Raw genomic sequence first — 23,634 nt, forward strand, 5'->3', positions numbered from 1 at the left:
TGGGGCTGAGCAGGGCCCCAAGCCCAAGCCAGAGGTTTCTTCTGCACCGGGCTTGCCCTGAGAGTTGATGCTTTTGCTCCTTCTAATGCGAGAAATTACTGCCTGCAGTGACATTTGCCCATCATGCGAAAGACTGCTTTCCCCAGCCTCTGAGGTCCCAGGCTGACACCTCTGTCCGCCCACTGATGGAGCCAGTCCTCAGTGCCAGGGTGGGATGGCCCAGTGCCTGGGCGTGGCCCTGAAGGCAGGTCGCGGGGCCTACACCCTTTCCCCACTGCACGGCCTTCTACTCTTGACCCTCGAGAATCATGAATCCTTTTAGTGTCTCCCCTTCTGGAAGGCCGCAGTGACAACAGGGAAGGACAGCCGGATAGGGCCCCACTCAGAGCAGTTACTTTCTCCAAGCGTCTCAGAGCACGCATGGGCCCCTCCTGCTCTGCTCAGGTATTTTGTGCCGTGAGAAGGAGCTATAAGGGCTGGGACCTCCTCCTGGGGAGGCTCCGGCTCTGAGCTTTGCTGAACAGAGGAGAGAAGAAAAACAGGTGCAGGGCCACCACGCAGCCCGACTCCAGGGGGCGCCATGAGCCATGGCCACGGATGAGCGGGTCTCAGAGGCAGCTGGGGGCCCATCAGGGCTAAGCAGTGCACTCGGCTCGTGGGCCCAGTCTCTTCTCTCAACTTTCCTTCATGCAAACCTTTCAGTCTGATTTGAACTTTGTGAATTTCTGAGCTTTGAAATTCTGAATTTTGAGTTTTCTAAACTTATAGTTGAGATGCTTGTTCTCTAACCCCTCCCCTATCCCCCCGCCCAGCGTGCGCGTGCACACACACACACACACACACACACACACACACACACACACTCTCAAGGAGGCTGCAGCTAGAGTTTTTTTTAAAAAATTAATTAATTAATTAACTTATGCCTGCATTGGGTCTTTGTTGCCGTGCCCGGCTTTCTCTAGTTGCGGCGAGTGGGGGCTACTCTTCGTTGCGGTGCGCGGGCTTCTCATTGCGGTGGCTTCTCTTGTCGCGGAGGCTTCTCTTGTCGCGGAGCATGGGCTCTAGGTGCGTGGGCTTCAGTAGTTGTGGCACGTGGGCTCAGTAGTTGTGGTGCACGGGCTCTAGAGCACAGGCTCAGTAGCTATGGTACACGGGCTTAGTTGCTCCGCGGCATGTGGGATCTTCCTGGACGAGGGATCGAACTCATGTTCCCTGCGTTGGCAGGTGGATTCTTAACCACTGCGCCACCAGGGAGGTCCCTAGAGTTGTTTATAAAGTTCTGACTCGGTGGGGACTTCCCTGGTGGTCCAATGGTTAAGACTCCGTGCTCCCAATGCAGTGGGCCCGGGTTCGATCACTGGTCAGGGACCTAGATCCCGCATTCCGCAATTAAGACCTGCACAGCCAAATAAATAAATAAAAATAAATAAAATAAAATTCTGACTTGGTGGATGCTCCCCCAGCCCTTCTCTGGAATTCTTACTTCAGTCAAGAGAACTCACAGGCCTCCCTGTGGTCGTGTTTTCACAGGTTGCTAATGCTGTTTCAGTGAAAGGAGTTTACAAGCAGATTCCTGGCTGTTTTAATTTCCTCCGGAAAAAACTTTTCTTTAAAACGTAATGAGGCTGGGGCCTCTCACGCTGCCTTACCTTTCACCCCCAAACCTTCCTGCTCCAGCCCTGGTGGCGGCTGAGGCCTGGACTTTCCTACAACTGTGGCTGACACCCATTGAAGGATTCTGTAGCCTGTAGAGGTCTGCTCTTTCCCCCCCCGGGCTGCAGACAGGCTCCTAGCAGCTTTCAAACTGGAGCCAAATGACCGGCGATGGAGGAAGGAGAGCAGAACGCCGTGGACACCACGGGGCTCTTCACCAGTGGCCCGTTCCTGCCTAGTGGCTGTGGCCTGTGACCCCTGTGTTTTCTCCACATCAGGGCTTCTCAACCTCAGCACAGCTGACATTTGGGGCCAGAGAGTCCGTAGTTGTGGGGCCGTCCTGTGCACTGTGGGCTGTTTAGCAGCATCCCTGGCCTCTCCCCACTAGGTGCGAGCAGCACCCCTTCCCCGAGTTGTGACAACGAAAACTGTCTTCAGACGTTGCCAAATCTCCCTGGTGGGCCCCCGCTGGAGAACCACTGAGCTACAGGACATTTTGGTGACAAACAGACCAGCATCTCTTTTAGATCAGCAGTTTGGGCTGCTAGAGTCTGAAGAGTTAGAATCTGTGAATCCTAAATGAAGTTTTAAAAATTATCAAGTTTTGTGTATATTGCAGTGTTCTTAAAAACAAAACAAAACAAAACCTTAGGTGAATGTGGACTCTCTTTCACCTATTGCCGCCCCCCCATTTTGCTCTAACTCTTTATTCTTCCTTATATAAAGGGGACTTGGGATTTTTGGGAAACATTTCCCCAGCTCTTATTTCTTTTGACTTTCCCCCCTACCCCATCACAGGAAGGTGACTGGGGTGGGAGCCGTGTGTTCGGGGAGGTTAAGTCACCTGTCCAGGGAACACAATTAACCAGTGGAGAGACCTGGCCAGGCCCAGGTCTTCTTGAGTCCAGCCCGTCCCTCCAGGTGCCTTCCTGGCTGCAGGACCCGCACCCTTACCCCCGCCGCCAAGGCCTTTAAGCTGCCTCGACCCCAGCCTGTTTCTTGCTTTCAGGGCTCTAGAAATGAGAATGATTTGCTAATAAGACTCTCACCAAGATGTGATTCATGTAGTTGTCATTTTATTATTATTTTCCTCTTGTGACCTTTCCAAGTCCGAAACAGTCCCGGGGACTTCTGGTGGTTAGTTATTTTCAATCACCTGCAGGACACACACAAGAAAATAATCCGGTTAACCCAGCAGAGCAGAGCCTTGCTTGCAGGTTCCCGGCTTTCTCCCTCCTGGCTCCGCGCTGCCCGTGTGAATCAGGCGGCCCGCGTTAAGCAGCTCTCCCTAGGGGCTCTAATGATGCTCCAGAGAAAAGATGTCCTCACAGCTTTACACTGACCTGTTGGGGCTTCCTGTATAAAGGAGTCTTAGCCTGGAGTTCAGTTTGGACTTCAGGGCGGGGAGCCTGGGAACTCTTAAAAAATTATACGCCGAACGTATGGACGGGCATGTTTGTAGATCTCGTTTGTTTCTCAAAAGGTTTGAGAGCCCCTAAATTGTTAACAATCCCTGCTGTTGTCAAGGTACCATCACGTGCTGGGAGTGGGGCTGTAACCCGTTTTCAGAGGCGGTTTGGCATCTACTAAACATCCTAACGTGCTGACTCCGTGATCCAGTGACGCTGCTGGATCTGTGTAGCATAGATGCTCTCATCAGTGTGCAAGGATATACGTCCAAGGATGTTCACTGCAGCCATTTGAGAGTGGAAAATAGGAAACAGATGAAAGCTTCATTCATTATATTCATACTATGGAATTTTATTTAGCTGTTCAAAAGAATGACATAGATAGATGGGCTCACATGTAAGGTATGATATGGTGTTAAGTGAAACGACTAAGCTGCAGAACAGTAATGGAGAGTCAAATCCTATTTTTGGTTAGAAGACAGTATGTTTGTATGTACGTATATAGATATTTTATAGATGCACCGAAATAAATCCAGAAGACCGCACACCAAACCACTGGCTATGATTATCTCTGGGGGGTAGAACTGCAGATGTCATACAAAGGGGATGTCTACTTTTTTACTTGATATACTTTTAATACACTTGATATGCTTTTAATATTTTTACCAAGAGTATGTATTACCTTCTAAAATAAAAATAAAGCTGGTGAATGCTGAAGATTCATGTGTTGCTGTCATTCAGCGAACATCTGTTGAAAGGATGAATGCCCTTGGCCACCTGTCTCCTATCGCTTCCCAGCCCCTGACCTTGGCTCGTCACTTGTCTGGGTTTGGAACTCCAAGCTACACACGGTGTGCCCCTGGGCTGGGACCACTGCAAGCCTCCACTGGCCCCTCTGCAGTTGCCGGGGCGACCTCTACCAGAGGACAGCTGGCAGCTTGGCTCTGCTGCTCCTGGAACCTGTCACAGGCACATGAGCCTGCCCTGGCTGCTGTCCCGGGAGCCTAGGGCCTCTGCCCGGCTGCCTCGAAAGGCTTGCTTTTCCCATTGATCCCCTCTGACATCTGCCCAGGCTTTCAGCTGAGACCCGCTCTGTTGTGCTTGTGTCTGTGGCTGGGAACAGCTGATGCTGGGACCAAAAGATAGGACAATTGCTCCTGGCCCTGCTCGGGGTCCCCAAGGTGCTGCCAGGGCCAGCCTCATGGTGACTCACGCGGCAGCTGGGGCTGGAAAGGACCCTCGGATTTGGCTGGGAAAAGGCCCTAAGCATCCTCCCATCTAATCCGTCTCGGGCTCTTTTGAAATGCTGGTGCACTTCCAAAGCTGGACTCAGGTTTTCCTCTGGCAAAAGGGGACCAGAGCTTTCCCCCAATGGACAGAAAGAACCTGGTAAGTTAATGGCCACTCTCTTCTTGATTTTACCTTTCTCCAACAAACTTTCCTGGCACTTCTGGTGCCTGTAAGCACTTGTTGGTAGAGAAATGCCAGCAGACAGACAAATGAACAAGGAGCCCTCAAGTATTAATGGGAAGACCCGGAGGCAGCCACCTGCTTATTTTGACAGTGCCCGTTTGACAAGTGTTGTTTTCGTCCTGGGACTGCAAGCTCACGGCTGTGACATCATATTTGAGTTTATAATGGAGTGTCGGTTTGATTTAATTAAACAGCTCTCTGTAAATTCAACTTGAAATAATGAAACCAGACGCCAGCTTTCCCTTCTTTGGGGGCTCTGTCACAAACACCACAACCCCGACTTGTTCTGCCTCCTAAAAAAGTGGATGAGTCCTGGTCTAGTTCAAGTCCCATTTTACAGAAGAGCAAACCCAGGTGGTGGCACTGCTGGGAGGTGGGTAAAAAAGTGCCCCCGATCGGCACGGTGTCCTGCTTTTCCCCTCCAGCATGCATTACCAGGCACGATGCCTCCTCCGCCCTCCCCCAGGTCCCCCCCACCAAGGCCTGCCCTTCCTGTGACAACTCTCCCTGTATCCATGGCTGCTCCCAAGATTAGTGCCAGTTTTGGGGTTTTTTTTAAATAAAATTTTTTTCTGGTTTTCATTATAAATGAATGTTTATTCACTGTTTTTTTTTTTTTTTCGGTACACGGGCCTCTCACTGTTGTGGCCTCTCCCGTTGCGGAGCACAGGCTCCAGACGCGCAGGCTCAGCGGCCATGGCTCACGGGCTCAGCCGCTCCGCGGCATGTGGGATCTTCCCGGACCGGGGCATGAACCCGCGTCCCCTGCATCGGCAGGCGGAGTCTCAACCACTGCGCCACCGGGGAAGCCCTATTCACTGTTTTTTAAAAATAGGAATTGAGCTGGTGTGGAAGTTTGTGAGGTACTGGTTTTGAGCTCACAGGCTAAAGCTCTCTGGGGACACATTCACAGTCATAGTGGGATCAGCTCAGCCCCATTTACCTGGACTGCCTTGGTCTGAAACAGAAAGTCCTGCATCCCAGGCAACTTCCCAGTCTAGCGCAAACTGAGATGATTGGTCACCCTACAGAACAGCTGGGGGACCCTTTAGAATGACTAATTTCCAATAATTAAGGCTGTAAGGATCTCAAACGACCAGGTTTTGGGCTTTGCAGATAAATATAGCATTGGGCAGTGGGGTCTGGGCCTACACGTAGATAAGCAAAACCAAAGCACCCCATGAATCCTAGGGAACCTGCTATTAATGCTGGAGGAGTAACCTTTATTTTCAACCTCTTTGGACAAGACCACCGTCTATGTGCCTTTTCACTCAACTCACACAAATGTTGGGGCCTATGGGGGATCCTGCAGGGGTTGCCCAGGTCTGCAGCCTCCTAGCTCTCAAGAGGAGGGAGGGGGTCCTCAGAACTCAGGTGGGCATGGCCCTCATGGGGCCAGGGCCAGGGCAGGGCCTGGGGGGCACAGGGCTGGTCCGGTTCTTACCGAATTGATCCGGTCAGTGTAGTTGGAGACCCGTGTGAAGACGGAGGGCTTGTGGTAGTAGTTGCAACCAAGGGAGGACCCGAAGCTGACCACGCCGTGCACTTGCCCCTGGCCGTTAGCTGCCTGGCAGTTCAGTGGTCCGCCGGAGTCCCCCTGGGGAAGGCCGCTGTTCTGTCAGGAGGGGCCTTTGAGCTTGGGTGGGGCGATGGGAGGGGAGGGGAAGGGGCCACCCTTCAGAGCCCCGTGTTTTACATGTTGGCAGTGCATTTATATTGTTCCGCGGGTTGCCGTATTCTCGGAGGCCAGGCCTTGCGGTCACAGCTCAAGACGGCACCATAATACCAACAGGAGCTGTGTGTGTGCCTGGAATGGTGCTGGTACTTTATGGCCTTATCTCATTTAATCTTTACCAAAACCTATGAGGTAAGTGTTGCAGCATCCCCATTTCATCAAAGAGGAAGACAGAAGCCCTCAGACAGGCTGTGCAAGCAGTAAAGTGGAGGAGCTGGGACGTGACCCAGAGTTAGAATGCCACGTGCTCAATCACCACCAGCCACTTCCTCCCATTGACGGAGTGTCCCGGGGACCCGTCTGCCTGGGCAGAGAGTGTAGGGGCCCAGTGTGATCTGAAGGACACGTGAAGCTCCTTCCCGCTCTGTCCCCACTCTGCTTCGAAGTCCACCACATAGCAAGTCCTTTCGGTTAAGACACTGTATCAGAAAGGCTCTGTGGCAGCTACCATGAAGGGATACGTTGGGTCATGAATGGGACTAATTCAACAGATAAACTTGAAATCACCTTAGAAAGGTCCTAACCCAGCAAATATGTCCCCTTGGCTCCCTTACTACACAGAGGAAAGAATAAGAGAGATGACAGTCGTGAGAGACCTCAATGAGACCCAAGGAAGGACTTCCCAGCAGTGAGAGGGTGGACACTACTACAAGGAGAATCTCAAAATATCTTTTCTGGAGACTGCAAGGACAAAGGTCAGGGTTCAAATGTGTGAAGCTGTTTCCCAGTGCTTTGCTAGCAGCTGGGAGGATGGAGTCCAGGACCCTGAGAGACTCTCCCCATCCTCAGCCTCATTTTGTCAGTGTGTGTGTGGGGTCACCTGACTTCCTGCACTCACACTGCAGCTGGAGATCACACCATCACCCCCAGCACAGATCATATTGGTCTTCACAGTCCTGCCCCACCAACCAGGTTGGGAGCATGTGGCAGAGTCCACAGCCAGCAGCTCGCCCTGCTGCAGGATGTCAGGAAGAGCTCCGCTGGCTGCATGAGACAAGAGAGAAGGTGTTACAGGGACAAAGGGGCTCCTGAGAAAAAGCGAGTAGTGGATGCCCAGCCTCTTTCTTTATGGTCCCTCTTACTTCCCTCCATCCATAGGGTTGCCATGGGAGCAGCCATGTTTGCCCATACCGTATCCTCACAGTTGATTGGGTAGTGTTCTGGCCACAGCTGATTGCTTCAGGGGTGAACATCTGACCTCAGCTAAGCCAATGAGCTCCTTCTCCTGAGAATTTGGGGGTGAGACTAAGAAATCCCAGCCAGAGAGGATATAAATCTGGGAGCTGTTGGTAGTGGCTGCCATTTTCTTCTAGGGAGAGAAGGATGAAGTAGATCCGCGAAGAAAAGAAATTCTGAGAGAGGGTTTCCTGAGTTTCTCATAGTCTTTCAGCCCCTGTTTCTCTCCTGTTCCTGAAGCCTGGCTGTCTCTGGCCTTGGCTGAGTCTCTTAAATCCTTATAACAAACTCTCCATTTTGTTGTGCTGGCTCCATGGTTTCTACCACTTACCTTAAATATGACGGTGAGCCTGCTGGCCTCTGGAGACCCAGCTGGGGAAAAATATTTGAATGCATTGAAAGTAGAGCTTTCCTAATGGCTCCCAACGACACTGCCACCATCACTTTCATTACTATCGTCACTGCTACTCATGTCAAAGACTAATAATATTCTTCACTTGCATTTTATTAGGCCGTTCAAAATTCTAAACTAATCCTCACAGTAAGTATTTATTCCTATTTTGGACATTGGGACAGATGGGACATTGAAGCCAAGAGAAATTAAGCAGCTTTCCCAAGACCATCCTAATTAAATCTAGTCTAACCTGTATTATATTTTGCAAGTGTCTAAGCATTTTCACATCTCTTTTGTCATCTCTTTTAACCTTTGCCAACCGTATTTCCATTTTACAGATGAGAAAACTGAAGCTAAGGTTACACAGCTAGTGACCAACAGAGCTGGGGATAAAGCCAAGCATTTGGACCCTTCCCTGGCTCTTGCTGCCTCCAGTGAAATACTTTCTGCCTGGGTGTTTTCTGATAAACGAACCAGTGGTTGTGCTTGTATCTCAGTAAGCATGAGATACACTTCCCACTTCTTTCTTCTGCTGAGTTTCCATGTACCCATGTTTTTGCAGATAAGCCAGGCAAGAGGGTGACACTAATTTGAGTGTATGTGTGTTGATGTACCTCTGTAAAAAACGTGTCACTTATAGATTTATGTCATTATGAAAAAAAAAATAACCACTTATCTGCATGAGCCTTCCTAGAGCTTTCCAAACCTCTGGTGATTTTACAAGGGGAGGGCAGGTCCTCTGTTCCTTCTTGGTGGCCTGCTGTCATTGGATTTCTGACCCTTAGGGCTTATGTCAAAAGGAGACCCACATGTAGCCAGGGTCTGAGCAGCAAGGTCAGGAGGCACGTGGGACAGATGAGTTTTGAGATGGGGAGCAGAGAGTCTGATGAGGGCCCCAGGGACCTTTGTGGAGCTCTGGAATCCTGAGGTCACAGAGTGAATGCTATTTTGGACTCTGGCTTTGGGCCATAAAAAGGGACTTCTGGGGACTTCCCTGGCGGTCCAGTGGTTAGGACTCTGCACTTCCACTGCAGGGGACATGGGTTCGATCCCTGGCTAGGGAAGTAAGATCCCACATCCTACATGCCGCGCGGCATGGCCAAGAAAGGGGAGAAAAAGAAAAGGGACTTCTGTGCCAGAAGTCATGTAGTCAATGTAACCCTCATTCTGTCATAGTGACAGTGACAACAATTAACACACAACACCTACTATGTGCCAGACGCTGGGCTAAGTGCTTCCCATGGATTATTGACAACTCTGTGATACAGGTGCTGTTATTATCCCCATTTTACAGATGAGGAAACTTCAGTGTGGAAAAGCTAATTAAGTAACGTGCCAAAGGTCACATAGCAAGTAAGTGGAGGAGCTGGATTTGAACCCAGGCAGTCTGAATTCCTTTTTTTTTTTTTACATCTTTACTGGAGTATAATTGCTTTACAATGGTGTGTTAGTTTCTGCTTTATAACAAAGTGAATCAGTTATACATATACATATATCCCCATATCTCCTCCCTCTTGCTTCTCCCTCCCTCCCACCCTCCCTATCCCACCCTTCTAGGTGGTCACAGAGCACCGAGCTGATCTCCCTGTGCTATGCGGCTGCTTCCCACTAGCTATCTACCTTATGTTTGGTAGTGTATATACGTCCATGCCACTCTTTCACTTTGTCCCAGCTTACCCTTCCCCCTCCCCGTGTCCTCAAGTCCATTCTCTAGTAGGTCTGTGTCTTTATTGCCATCTTACCCCTAGGTTCTTCATGACCCTTTTTGTTTTTCTTAGATTCCATATATATGTGTTAGCATACGGTATTTTTCTTTCTCTTTCTGACTTACTTCACTCTGTATGACAGACTGTAGGTCCATCCACCTCACTACAAATAACTCAATTTCGTTTCCTTTTATGTCTGAGTAATATTGCATTGTACGTATGTGCCACATTTTCTTTATCCATTCATCCGATGATGGACGCTTAGGTTGCTTCCATCTCCTGTCTATTGTAAATAGTGCTGCAATGAACATTTTGGTACATGACTCTTTTTGAATTATGGTTTCCTCAGGGTATATGCCCAGTAGTGGGATTGCTGGGTCATATGGTAGCTCTATTTGTAATTTTTTAAGGAACCTCCATACTGTTCTCCATAGTGGCTGTACCAATTCACATTCCCACCAGCAGTGCAAGAGTGTTCCCTTTTCTCCACACCCTCTCCAGCATTTATTGTTTCTGGATTTTTTGATGATGGCCATTCTGACCTGTATGAGATGATATCTCATTGTAGTTTTGATTTGCATTTATTTAATGATTAATGATGTTGAGCATTCTTTCATGTGTTTGTTGGCAGTCTGTATATCTTCTTTGGAGAAATGTCTATTTAGGTCTTCTGCCCATTTTTGGATTGGGTTGTTTGCTTTTTGTTATTGAGCTGCATGAGCTGCTTGTAAATTTTGGAGATTAATCCTTTGTCAGTTGCTTCGTTTGCCAATATTTTCTCCCATTCTGAGGGTTGTCTTTTGGTCTTGTTTATGGTTTCCTTTGCTGTGCAAAATCTTTGAAGTTTTATTAGGTCCCATTTGTTTATTTTTGTTTTTATTTCCATTTCTCTAGGAGGTGGGTCAAAAAGGATCTTGCTGTGATTTATGTCATAGAGTGTTCTGCCTGTTTTCCTCTAAGAGTTTGATAGTTTCTGGCCTTACATTTAGGTCTTTAATCCATTTTGAGCCTATTTATGTGTGTGGTGTAAGGGAGTGTTCTAATCTCATACTTTTACATGTACCTGTCCAGTTTTCCCAGCACCACTTATTGAAGAGGCTGTCCTTTCTCCACTGTACATTCCTGCCTCCTTTATCAAAGATAAGGTGACCATATGTGCGAGGGTTTATCTCTGGGATTTCTATCGTGTTCTATTGATCTATATTTCTGTTTTTGTGCCAGTACCATACTGTCTTGATTACTGTAGCTTTGTAGTATAGTCTGAAGTCAGGAAGCCTGATTCCTCCAGCTCCATTTTTCGTTCTCAAGATTGCTTTGGCTATTCGGGATCTTTTGTGTTTCCATACAAATTGTGAAATTTTTTGTTCTAGTTCTGTGAAAAATGCCAGTGGTAGTTTGATAGGGATTGCATTGAATCTGTAGATTGCTTTGGGTAGTAGAGTCATTTTCACCATGTTGATTCTTCCAATCCAAGAACATGGTATATCTCTCCATCTATTTGTATCATCTTTCATTTCTTTCATCAGTGTCTTATAATTTTCTGCATACAGGTCTTTTGTCTCCTTAGGTAGGTTTATTCCTAGATATTTTATTCTTTTTGTTGCAATGGTAAATGGGAGTGTTTTCTTGATTTCACTTTCAGATTTTTCATCCTTAGTGTATAGGAATGCCAGAGATTTCTGTGCATTAATTTTGTACCCTGCTACTTTACCAAATTCATCGATTAGCTCTAGTAGTTTTCTGGTAGCATCTTTAGGATTCTCTATGTATAGTATCATGTCATCTGCAAACAGTGACAGCTTTACTTCTTCTTTTCCGATTTGGATTCCTTTTATTTATTTCCTTTTCTTCTCTGATTGCTGTGGCTAAAACTTCCAAAACTATGTTGAATAAGAGTGGTGAGAGTGGGCAACCTTGTCTTGTTCCTGATCTTAGTGGAAATGCTTTCAGTTTTTCACCATTGAGGACGATGTTGGCTGTGGGTTTGTCATATATGGCCTTTATTATGTTGAGGAAAGTTCCCTCTATGCCTACTTTCTGGAGGGTTTTTATCATAAATGGGTGTTGAATTTTGTCGAAAGCTTTCTCTGCATCTATTGAGATGATCATATGGTTTTTCTCCTTCAATTTGTTAATATGGTGTATCACGTTGATTGATTTGCGTATATTGAAGAATCCTTGCATTCCTGGAATAAACCCCACTTGATTATCCATCTACGCTATCCTGCTTCTCCAAGGCAGCAGCCATTTCTTCCAGACTCCCTGGATGATGAGTGGGGAGAGAGCCCCTGACTGGACAGGGGTGACATTGCCTCCCTTCCCTCCCTTGGGATCCTTGGGGTTCCCAGCACCCACTTACTCTGCAGCCTTCCCCAGCCCGTGACATAGCATATGTAGTTGTTGGGTAGAATGGCGCCAGTGGGCGGTAGGCAGCTAAGCTGGATCTTGTCAGTCAGGGCGATGGGGTTGGCCAGTTTGAGCAGGGCAATGTCGTTCCTGGGTTTGTCAAGAGGCAGAGCATAAAGAGAGGGTTGACTGGTCCTGCCCCAATTATATTTCTGATTTTAGCCCCAGCGGGGACCATCGAACCCCCTCCTCGGCCAGCCTGCTGGTGAATCTTCCTTCTGTTGGGGCTATGAGGGATTGGGGAGCAGCTGTGGTTAAACCCCAGGATTGCATTTTGTCCCCGGTGGAGCTTGGAGCCCTAAATTCCCCTGAGGCCTTTCAGGGGACTATACAGAACAGGGAGGGCAAATAGGTTTGTCTTGCAATGTCTACTCTGATGGATTAGTTTGTGGCTGCCTGGCAGGCTGTGTTGACAAGGATTCTGAGGCGCTGTCCAGGGTCAGCAAGGAAATAAATCCATAACTGCTTGGTAATGTCTGTCCCAGCCATATGCTTCCTATGTTTGGTTTAGAAAACAGTAGATGTTCAGGCTGAAAGGCCTTTTTACCTTTACTCTTTACTCACCCTTCCACCTTGAGTTCTGCTGCCAGATTTATCCATTAGTCTCACGTCCTTGTCTAGGAAACCTTTAGTGATTGGCAGATTACATTTTCCACGATGGCTGCAATGAGATCTCCCATCCCATCGGTGCTTGTTGCAATGTGATGTTGACACTCTGTCCTTTGAGAGGAGGGGACTGGGTTTCTTCCCTCTGGTTGGGGGGTGGGGGACTGTGATATAGAGGAAGTGACACCATGTGACTTCTGAGACTAGGGCATGAGAAAATGCAGCTTCTGTCTGGTCCTTCAGGATTCCTGTTCTTTGGTCCTAACCTCTATGCCGTGAAGAAGCCCAGGCCACATAGAGAGTCCACGCGTATGTGAAAAGGCCCTTCTCCACTCTCTGCCCACCCATCTCCTCCCCATCTCTTAAGGCTTCCCTGGACCCATTCTGTGTCATTTTACGGTTTTCCAGTGTCTTGTCTGTGTGTATCTCATCTAGTTGACAAGTCCCTTTGGGGGCAGAGACTGACTCATGACTCACGGACACCCCACATCCTTTGTGCACCATCATCGGTGCTGGACCACAGCAGGCTGCCCAGATGAAGGATCACAGGGTGTTATGGCCACAGGGCATCCTCCCGCTCTCCCCAGGGCTGTGATGCAGAGTCTTCTGGACGATATGGCAGAGTGAACTTTCTGGGCAGCCATTCAAGAGTGGCATCTTGGGCTGCAGAAGAGCCCTTGCATGTGGATAAATTATGCAGATTTGAAGAGATGGCTGGGGTTCTTCTTTCTAAAGGCCCTTCTGGAACTGCAGATCTGCTCTTGGGGATTGGGAGAGGATGATGGATACCTCTGGGTTTCGGGAAGGTGATGGGGAAGTAGGAAAAGGGAAGACAACTTTCTGTCCCCAGAAAGTGGGGACAATCATGACGACAATGATGATGAAAGTGTTTTGAAGATGTGCTCAGATCAGGCCTCTGCTGGGCACATCACACCTGATTTAATGCTACTTTCTGGATCTGTATCTTCAGGCAAGTTCCTTCACTTCCTAGGTCGTGGTTTCCTCATCGGTGAGTTGGGGATAATAACAGTACCTCCCGCCTGGGGCTGTTGTGAGGAATAAATATGATAACGCTCAGGAAACACCTAGCACAGTGCCTGGCACAGGAAAGCACTAAGTGTTCGTTGGCGTGATTGTGCAAACTAACTCCTGGGGGTGGAAGAGAGCTCACTGGGAAGGGGGCCTAGACTGTGAGGTTCTGGAGGGTTGGCGACCCCCACCACTCCTGCCTGTCCTAGTGGAAGACCAGGCTGGCTGGGCACAGTCTCTGCTGGTCACTGGAGTGCCTATGCTTGCTTGTGTGATCAGAAAGGGGGAGTTCCCTGAGCTGCAATGAGATGCTCGGGTTTAGGTGGCCCCCTAAACCCCGCAGGACTGGGGACCTTGTGTGTTTCGCTCACTGTTGTTTCCTGGTGCCTAGAACAGGGCCTGGCATATAGTAGGTGCTCAACAGACACCTGTGGAATGAAGGCGTGAGTGAACCCATGGCTCTGAATTTTGTTTACTACCACCTGGATCTCAGGATTAGTGATGACGAAAGAAGTTTGATGTTCCAGCAACTATTCCCTGCCCCTACATGTGCCCGCTCCCTGGGATAGGGGGTGGAGATTCAGGGGTGAATCAGGCATGGCCCAGCCCTTGCAAACTTCTGGCTAGAAGGGGAATTAGATGTGAATTCATCTCTAATGCACCTTGAGAGTGGACTGGGCGGGAGGAAGGGGTTGATTCCGCCAGTTTTCTGACGGGCAGAGAACCTTCCCTGCCTCTTCTTCCTCTCCCTCCTTTTTTCCACTTCCTGGGACCACTCCCCTCTACTTTGATGGCTCAGACATAGATCCCAGCACTTACACCTCTTTACTGCACCATTATTGTACTATTACTGCTAATAGCCCACACATACGGTTTCTATCATGTGCCAGGACTTTTTCTAAGAGCTTTACATACATTATCTCATTTAATCCTTGCAACAACCCTAGAGGTAGACACTATTACTGTCCTTATTTTACCAAAGAGGAAACTGAGGCACAGAAAGGCTAAGGAACTCGTGCTGGGTCACGCGGTCAGTATTCGTATCTAAGCCTCCAGGCTCCAGAAGCTCGACCCCTAACCACCACCCCGCACTGCCTCCCAGCCACACTTCTGGCCGTGGGCTCCTTGAGAGCTGGCGTGGTGACCTGTGCATCTCTGTGCGTCCAGCACCCAGCACGGCATGTGGGACATGGCGGGTGAACATAGGATGGTATGTGCTTGTCTACGAGGAGTTGGGGGAAGCGGAGTTGCCATCTCCCTGTAGGTCGGGGAACAATCACTGGGGGGCTTTGCAGAGCTCTGTGCCCCTTGCCAGCTTCCTGTGCGTGTTACCCCAGGCTGTCCCAGCAGAGTATCAGGGAATCTTTGAAAAATGTCAAAGGCATGTTGGGAGGGGACACAGAGTAGGGGACAGCAGAGGGACTGTGTCCTACTCCACTCATAGACTCCACTTATAGTGGGACCTGCAGACATATCCCTGTGTCGCCAGGACTTGGCACAGAATAAATACACGGTCAGTGAGTGCCTGTGGTGGACAGGGGAGCTGCAGGCTTAACTGGCAGGAGATCCAGGTCGCTCTGACCGTCTTTGCCTCTCCCTCCACTAGTCACAGCCCAGCCCAGGCATCTTTGGGGCCGAGAGCTCCTCCCCACTCCCTACAGAAGGAGCAAAGGATGGGGCAGGGTTGCACCCACTGCCTTCTGGGAGACGCCCCATCCCCGCTCTGCACCCCTGCCAACCCACCCCCCAAGCGCATCCAGACAGAACACACCCTTTGGAGAGCTGGTTGGAGTTCCAGTCCTTTTGCCCCACAAGCTTGGAGACCTTGACGGCCAGCGAGCCGGGCTCATGGGTGGCGAGGCAGTGCTGGCCCAGCACCACGCTGTAGGTCCTGGAGGAACTGGGAGAGGGGCCGAGCGGGGAAGGTAAGCTCTGGGCTGTCCTTTCCTCTCTCTGGGCCCCTATGGGCAGGGACACCCCAATCAATGCACTGTCTGGAGGCCTGGCTCTGGCCAGTGCTGGGATGGGCCCAAGTCAGTGCCTGCCCCAAGAGCTGCTAGTTGGCGCTGGGAATTTTTCTTCCCTCTGGGCAATCGGTTAGTTACAATAACTATAACCAAACAGTAATTGCAACTATATTATACCAACTGTAAACTATGATATAAAATAAAAGTTATAATAATATAAACTCTGTGTTACTATCGGGGAAGTGAGATGGATACAGAGATAACAGCAGTCATTTATCCTCAAGGGCATCTTTTAATTTAACCCCTCACCTTCCATTTTTAGATGGGGAACCTGAGGCTCAGGGAGGAGTAAATGGTCCAGAGTCTTGCAGCTCGTTAGTGACAATTCAGAACTAGAACCAGGACTCCTGATGCCCAGGCCTCTGTTATTTGCCCCCGCCCGCCTCACAGAACTTGTAAATCAGGTGAGGAGAAGGGACCTCTCCTGGCTATGAAAGCATCACATTGGCCCAGCGGAAACTCCAGTGAGCAGCAACTGATGTGAGATAAGCAGAGGCTGTAGGGAGGGAAAAGGACAGGTGAACAACGAATGTCACAGAGCCCTTCCTGTCCCTTGTGGGCCTTTATAATGGTGCCAGTTCCCTTTTATTGAGCACTTACTAAGAGCCAGCCCCTTTAATGCATCATCACATTTAATCCACACTAAATTCTGTTACCTGATTTTTAGCAGGTGATGGTATTGAGGCTTGGAGTAGTTGTTCAAGTTGCTCAAGGGAACCCAGTTCCAGATCCTGAGGCCACATCTAGTTCCCCCAAGAGGACAGGAAATGGGCCTCCTCCCTCTCCATAGTCCCCCTCAGCGCCCTGCAAGGGATACTTAACCCATGTCACGTATGGGCCCATCAACTGACCAACAGACGGAACTATACATTGATGAGAACTTATTTCTCTGCTGAGGAAGTGGTTCTGTGCAAGGCTCCTTTACACAGGGTGGTTCAGGCCATCTGGGCTCCAACTCTGAGGGATGAGCATTGGCCAGTGGGGTGAGTGGGCTGGGAGACTGGGGAAGAGCACTCACCTGATGTAGTGGGCAGCTGTCAGGACCCAGTTTTGGCCTGTCAGAGACCCTCCGCAGGTGTGGCGCCACTGGCCATTAGAGCTGTACTGCAGGGAGACCTGGGAAGAAGTGCAGGTGCTCTGGTCACTGAAAGGACCAGGCTCCTCTGCTCTGCAGCTTCCCAGCCCTGAGAGCGGGGCCAGGGTCAGGTGAGCAAGGCACTCCCCTCAGGTGCAAAATCTAAGGGGGCACCAAGAAACTCGGTAATCAGGATAAATAACATTTTTAATAATCTTTAGAAAATTAGCACAAAAAAATCTCTGATGAACAAAATGTCAAAAATTTAAATAAAGACAGTATTAAAAAGTAATTGTTGGGCTTCCCTGGTGGCACAGTGGTTAAGAATCCGCCTGCCAATGCAGGGGGCACGGGTTCGAGCCCTGGTCCGGGAAGATCCCACATGCCGCGGAGCAACGAAGCCCGTGCGCCACAACTACTGAGCCTGCGCTCTAGAGCCCGCGAGCCACAACTACTGAGCCCACGTGCCACAACTACTGAAGCCCGCGCGCCTAGAGCCCGAGCTCCGCAACAAGGGAAGCCACGACAATGAGAAGCCCGCGCACCTCAAGGGAGAGTAGCCCCCCGCTTGCCGCAACTAGAGAAAGCCTGCACGCAGCAAAGAAGACCCAACGCAGCCAAAAATAAAATAAATAAAAAGTGATTGTTTTGAACATCTTTGGGCAACCTGACTTGTTGGGTTTTTTTCCCTTCTTGGGAGCTATTTCTTTAGGACGTATTCCTCCAATTTAATATGTGTAAACCAAAATTTTGATTTCCCCCCCGCCCCGCCCCAAGTCTGAGTTTTCCCATCTTGGTAAATGGCAACCCCACTGTACCTGCTGCTCAGGCCAAAACACTAGGCAGTGAATTTGCTGCTTCTCTTTCTCTCATATGCCTCATTCTAATCTACCAGCAAATCCTGCCAGCTCTACTTCCAGAATATGTAGACAGAACGCATCCCTCTTACCACCTCAACTGCTGGTCCCAACCATCTTTATTTAACTCTCACCTGGATTATTATTGTAGCTTCCTATGCATTCTCCCTGCTCTCACCCTGGCCCCTCCCTCACCCCATTTCTCAACACAGCAGCCAGAATGATCCTTTTAAAATGTAAGCATGATTATATCTCTTCTCTGCTCGAGCAGCCAGTGGCTCCCCCTATTACACAGTGTGAAACCCCGAACTGAACAAGGCTCTACAAGTCTCCACATGACCTCCCTGACCTTATAGGCTCCCACTCCCTTCTGCTCCAGCCACACTGACCTCCACGAGGTTCTGGAAATACACCAAGCCCACTTCTGCCTCAGGGCCTTTGCACTTGCTGTTCCTTCTGCCTGGACTATTCTTCTCTTATGTATTAGCATAGCTTTCTCCTTCACTTCCTACGGGTCTGTGCTCAAGGTTTTCTTCTCTTTCTTACCTAAAACAGAGTATGCACGCTCATGTGCACACGTACATCCTTACACACATATGCACACATATGAACACACACATCCCTTTTCCTCTGGTCCTGCTTTATTCTTCATCATAGTATCTATCATCACCTGACATTATGAATTTACCCATTCAATTGTTTATTGTCTCTCCCACTTTAATATAAGCTCTGTGAATTTTTTTTCCCACTGCTGTATTCCAGGTGCCTAGAACAGTACATGTCTCATGGTGGGTCCTTAATAAATTGAACAAGTGAGTGAATCAGCAAATGAATGAATGAATAAATGAATGAATGGATGAGTGAGTGAATGAATGAAAGTAGACTCACCAGGCAAGGGTCTGGTCTTTCCTGCGGAACTTGTCACCTGTTGCTCTAGTTTTTCCCTCAAGACTAAACCCACCGATAGGAATATGAACATACATAAGTGTACCTTACCCTACAGCTCCTCAACTTTTAAAAAATATTTTTGTATTTTTTAAAAATATATTTTATTTTATTTATTTTTGGCTGCATAGGGTCTTAGTTGCTGCGCCCGGTCTTTCTCTAGTTTCGGCAAGTGGGGGCTACTCTTCATTGCGTTGCGTGGGCTTCTCATCGTGGTGGCTTCTCTTGTTGCAGACCATGGGCTCTAGGCGCGCAGGCTTCAGTAGTTGCAGCATGTGGGCTCAGTAGTTGTGGCGCGTACGCTTAGCTGCTCTGCTACATATGGGATCTTCCCGGACCAGGGATCGAACCCGTGTCCCCTGCACTGGCAGGTGGATTCTTAGCCCCTGCGCCACCAGGGTAGTCCCTCATTTTTTTTTAAACAAAAACGTGTTTCTATTTAGATTTGATAGTTTAATAGGTGTGGGTTGGAACTTTAAGGCGGTTGCATTTGGCACTGTTTGGTTCTCTGCCAAAGCTGTCCCATCTCCTTCTCCTTCCTTTCAAGTCCTTGCCAAGGCCAAGCAGAGAGGAGGGAGGTGACAGCAGAGCATTGTGTGCTCTGACCAGGGTTCCCGTGGAGGAAAAGCAGGAATGATGCCTGCTTTTCTCCAAACATCCTCATTTCTGATTATCCACGTGGCATTTTCTTGTTTGCTTGACATTTAAGGGGCCTTAGATGAACTGGCTTTTTAAACAATGCTTAAAATTAGACAAAATTAAAAAAGACACCTAAAAGGATGTCCCCACCCCCAAAATCTGAAAATAGGCTGAAACCATCCTACAGATGTGAAAATTTGAAATAATATGGAAACATAATTTGTGGGTAGCTAAGTGTGGCCATATAATTTGTGGGTAGCTAAAGAGCAAAGGTTGAACCAAATTTGAATCTCCAGTTTCCACCAGGCTAACGGGGTGACTTTGGGCAATTATGTAACTTTTCTGAGCCCCAGTTACCTTATCTAGAAAATGGGGATCATAATGCCATAATGCCTGTCAGGGGCTCTTGGGATGATTAACAATTACAATAGCTAACACTTCAAATGTCTAATAATTTGAACGCTTACTATATACTAGATACTGTTTTGAGCTCAGAGTGTGAATCAGCTTACATCATAATCACAGCAATCCCATGAGGCACTATTACTATTCCCATTTTACAGATGAGTAAACTAAGGCAACCAATAGAAATTTGTACAATGTGGTCCACGCCATAAGGGCTGTTGTACATTTTTAATATTACCCACCGAGAAAGGTAAATTGAGTTGCTCCACTCATACAGCTACTATGTGGTAGAGCAGGGATCGTCTGGCTCCACGATCTGTCTGGAAACTTTACACATCCTACTTTAATTTTGAATCACATAGCACTTTATTTTCGAGTGTCTGGTGGGTTATGATCTAGGATCATAATCTTGGGGTGAGTGTGGAACAAAAGAGACCTCTCAGGCAATTCAGAGCAAATTATATCTGTTTAAAATTTTGATCTTTTGTTATGGAAAAGTTTGATTTTTAAAAAATATTGCATTTAAATATTCATTTTGGTTACTGAGTTTTGTGGTGCCTCCTTAGATCTTGCACCCAAACTGAGTGCCTTGCTTGCCTCACCCTGGTCCCCACCCTGCTTGACCTGCCCACCAACCCCAATAAAAAAATCTCCCAGAGAAGCAGAAGCAGGAAGTGTAGAGAGACACTTCCAAGACCAACATGAATCAGTTCCCAAGGCAAGGATGCTTTTGTACCAGCAGTGTCAGCGGGTCCAGAGGATGAGGAAATATTTTGGTAGGCAGCATTCATTGGTTCTCAGCACAAGGGTGACCTCTGCTTAAGGGGGAGGTATAGGATCGCTCTTGCAACTTTCCAGAAAAAAATATATTATGTGAGTGTGAGAGAAGTGCCAAAAGAATTGGCAACATACACAGAGCCAAGTGTATAAATTGCGAACTATCGGTCACCATCTATTAATTGAGGGGAAGATGAACGGATGTTGCCATTCCCTCCGTGAAACATACTGACGGCTGTGTGGGGCCCCCTGAACGCTCACCACTAGCACTCACCCCAATTCAACCTTTTTGTTCCCAAACCTGTGTATGCCAGCTGTGCTTGTATTGTAATTATGTAAATTGATTAAACATGTAACCGATGAAACGTGAGTTCGAAAAGTGAGTTGTGATTTATATGGAAACTAAGTTAAATGCTTGGAAGAGACCAGATAACCCTGACTTTTGAAAAATTGCTGTGAAATTAGGCATCGAAGAGAAAATGGAAAAATTGAGAAAATAGGTCATAAAAATCTGGAAGAGCTCATTCCGATGGCTTCTTGAATGTCTCACAGTCATTGCTCTACTCTAAAGAAATGGAATTATAGATGATGTGTTGTGGGGGGTGGTTTACACAAGACAGACTGGTGAACAACTATATATGTACAAGTTTTAAATTAAAATAAAATGTTTAAAAAATGTATGTGTGGTTTCTAATAATTTCGCTATAACCAACCTTTCAATTACTTAGTCCCAATCACGTCAGATTAGAGAGATTTTACAATATTTATTTATGTCAATGTCAGCCTCATGTATTTTCTTCGGGAGTCCTACCACTAACAGGTCCTGGTAATTTGTGCCCGTGCCCCAACCAGAATTTTTAGTCTCCATATCACTAGGATTATTTTAAGGTAAGGAAGCATTTACTTTCATTGGTAACATCTACTTGTCTGTAGTTAAGAATTAATTTGCGGGACTTCCCTGTTGGCGCAGTGGTTAAGAATCCGCCTGCCAATGCAGGGGACACGGGTTCGAGCCCTGGTCCAGGAAGATCCCACATGCCGTGGAGCAGCCAAGCCCGTGCACCACAACTACTGAGCCTGCGCTCTAGAGCCCGCGAGCCACAACTACCGAGCCCGTGCGCTGCAACTACTGAGCCCACGAGCCTGGAGCCCGTGCTCCACCACCGCAAGGAGAAGCCCGTGCACAGCAATGAGACCCAACGCAGCCAAAAAGAAAAAAAATAAAAAATAATTAATTTGTACTGGTTGGTTCCTTAAAGCAAGGAATATTTGCATAGGGGGTGATGAATTGTTCATAGGATAACAGTACATGTGTAAGCAAGCATCTGATTGGTTAACAGAGCAAGACTGTATTTGTGAATTTGTGTGTATGGGCTGTGGGGTAGGGCAGGTCTTTATCAACGCTGGAGAAGGCACCTCTCCCTCCACCCCCAAGGTTGACCAAGGGCACAGAAATGTATTTTTCATTGGCGAATTTTCCCATCCTGCTCTCTGAGTCCCCACTAATCCTCATCTTTGCCAGTGCAGTAGACCCCGTGGTGGAGGGCAAAGGGGTGATGTGAGGTAGGTAAGGGCAGGGGGGCAGAAGTGGAGGGGTGGGGGGACTCCCCTGCCAGGGACAGCTGTTGGCTCTCACATCTTCACCTCCAACCACCCTGGGCAGGTTGGGCAGGTAAGTGGGGAGCCCACAGCTGAGAGCTGTAAAAAGAGAAAGGGTCATGAGCCCAGGCAGCAATGATCCAAACGATGTAACCTACACTTGCTGAATTCCCAAATCCCAAACAGAGAATCCCTGTTCTGGAAGGATCTCCACACGTTGCAGAGTCCTGCCCTTTGCTCCACTTATTTGGAACTTCCCTCCAGCTTTCTTATAACCACAGGACTGAGTCCAGTGGGTACAGGGAGGTCCCATCCCCAGTCCCACCAGGAGACTGAAAATGTGCCTCTGGGTGACAGGACTTACCTCCAGCCACCAATGTAGGCAGCAGTAGGGCTCTGATCACGGTGTGTCTGTAGGAGTCCGACATGTGTGGCCCTGGCTAAGGCCCTGGTTTTATGAGTGAACTTATCGGCCAGAGATACACTAGGAATGCAAGATGGGGATTTTCTCCAAGCCCAATGGAAAAATGGCCTGTGTCCAAATATTTTTTTCCATTTCCCCCACCTGTCACCCTGGCACTACTTTGAAAAAATGCCAAAGGTGGATATTGAAATATGAGTTCTATCTGCTTTTAAGAGATTATGTTATGTGTTAGGGGAAGAAGAAAAATATTGTTGTTTGTCCTTGGAGTTGTGTTTTCATAGAAAAGATTAGGTTGGTGTGCTGAGCAAACAGCATTCTAGGCCAGTGGTTCTCAATGGAGCTGGTATTGCCTACCAAGGGGACATTTGGCAATGTCCAGAGACATGTTTGGCTGGGGATGGGGTATTACTGGTATGTAGTGGGGAGAGTCTAGAGATGATGTTAAACATCCTATAAGGCCCCCGGCAGCCCGTCATAACAAGGAATTATCCCACCCTGAACGTCAGTGGTGCCGAGGTTGAGGAAGCCTCTTCTAGGCCATGCTATGGCTTGCTGTGTGACCCTGGACAAGCCATGGAAGTCTCTAGGCCTGGGGCCTGCCCTTCTGTGAACCAGGCAGAGAAACGTGTGCCCAGTCTGTTTTGCAACAATGTGGTGAGGATTTGAAAAACATGAACGTGCTTACCTAGGAGAAGCACAAAACAGACCCACACAGGTAGGGTTTGGCAGTCCCAGCAACAGTGAGGAGGGAGTGCTGGCCGAGGAGGGCTGTATCTATCATCTGCTCCTAAGACGACAACAGTTTGTACTTCTCCAGTAACTTCATCTGCCAAGTGGGGTCAGAGCAGGAACTTCTTAGAAAGGGAGGCTGACACTCACCAAACATATACATCAGATGCACTCAGATGTCTTACCTAATCTAAGCCTTACAAAACCTTGCACAAGGGTCTCATATTTCAAGGGAGGAAGCTGAGGTTCAGAGGTAAAGTGACTTACCCAAGAACACACAGCTTCTAAGCGGCAGAATGGGGCTTCCAACATAGGTTGGTCTGATTTCCAAGCCCTTTTACTTGATGCCGCTGAAGGTGGCCTTCCGAACGTCCTCCTAGCACTGCAATAAGCCCCTTGTTTTTGGCGGGGGTGGGGGGGCGGGGAGAAGGGTAGAGAAAATGAGCGAGGGTTCCTGATGGATGTTCTCGTTCTGCCTTAAACCTTCACTCTTATTGCTTGTGGTCTGAGCACGGTGCCAGGCAGGCCAGGCTCTGGTGAGACAGTCCTGCTCTGTGACCACAGATTCTA

The 23,634-nt window shown here is 48.3% G+C and overlaps 2 protein-coding genes across 4 annotated transcripts in view; one reads left to right on the top strand and one right to left on the bottom strand.

Moving 5' to 3' along the window:
- The window catches only part of CASP9 (caspase 9), a 30,265-nt gene extending 26,486 nt beyond the window's left edge, over positions 1 to 3,779 (top strand). For all 3 annotated transcript variants that reach the window (XM_060141373.1, XM_060141375.1, XM_060141374.1), the window contains one exon: positions 1,531 to 3,779. In XM_060141373.1, coding sequence (XP_059997356.1) covers positions 1,531 to 1,620 — 90 coding nt within the window. In that variant the 3' untranslated portion in view covers positions 1,621 to 3,779. The remainder of the gene's footprint in view (positions 1 to 1,530) is intronic.
- Positions 2,792 to 22,339, bottom strand: CELA2A (chymotrypsin like elastase 2A). Its single transcript, XM_060141972.1, has 8 exons — positions 22,276 to 22,339; positions 21,925 to 22,010; positions 16,633 to 16,733; positions 15,359 to 15,487; positions 11,902 to 12,042; positions 7,109 to 7,250; positions 5,980 to 6,132; positions 2,792 to 2,809 (listed from the first exon to the last, which is right to left on the bottom strand). Exons 1-8 carry the CDS (start codon positions 22,337 to 22,339, stop codon positions 2,792 to 2,794), a joined length of 834 nt encoding a protein of 277 aa, XP_059997955.1.
- Between the last annotated feature and the right edge of the window lie 1,295 nt (positions 22,340 to 23,634).

This window comes from Lagenorhynchus albirostris, chromosome 2 (genome assembly GCF_949774975.1).
Source record: "Lagenorhynchus albirostris chromosome 2, mLagAlb1.1, whole genome shotgun sequence".
NCBI classification, from domain to species: Eukaryota; Metazoa; Chordata; class Mammalia; order Artiodactyla; family Delphinidae; genus Lagenorhynchus; species Lagenorhynchus albirostris.

Excerpts from the sequence above, each read along its gene's own strand:
- CELA2A (XM_060141972.1), bottom strand. The coding sequence starts at position 22,339 with ATGTCGGACTCCTACAGACACACCGTGATCAGAGCCCTACTGCTGCCT. Across the intron at positions 22,011-22,275 it reads GCCTACATTGGTGGCTGGAG|CTCTCAGCTGTGGGCTCCCC; the intron begins GTAAGTCCTGTC and ends CTCTTTTTACAG. Across the intron at positions 15,488-16,632 it reads ACAGCTGCCCACTACATCAG|TTCCTCCAGGACCTACAGCG; the intron begins GTGAGTGCTCTT and ends CCCCTCTCCCAG.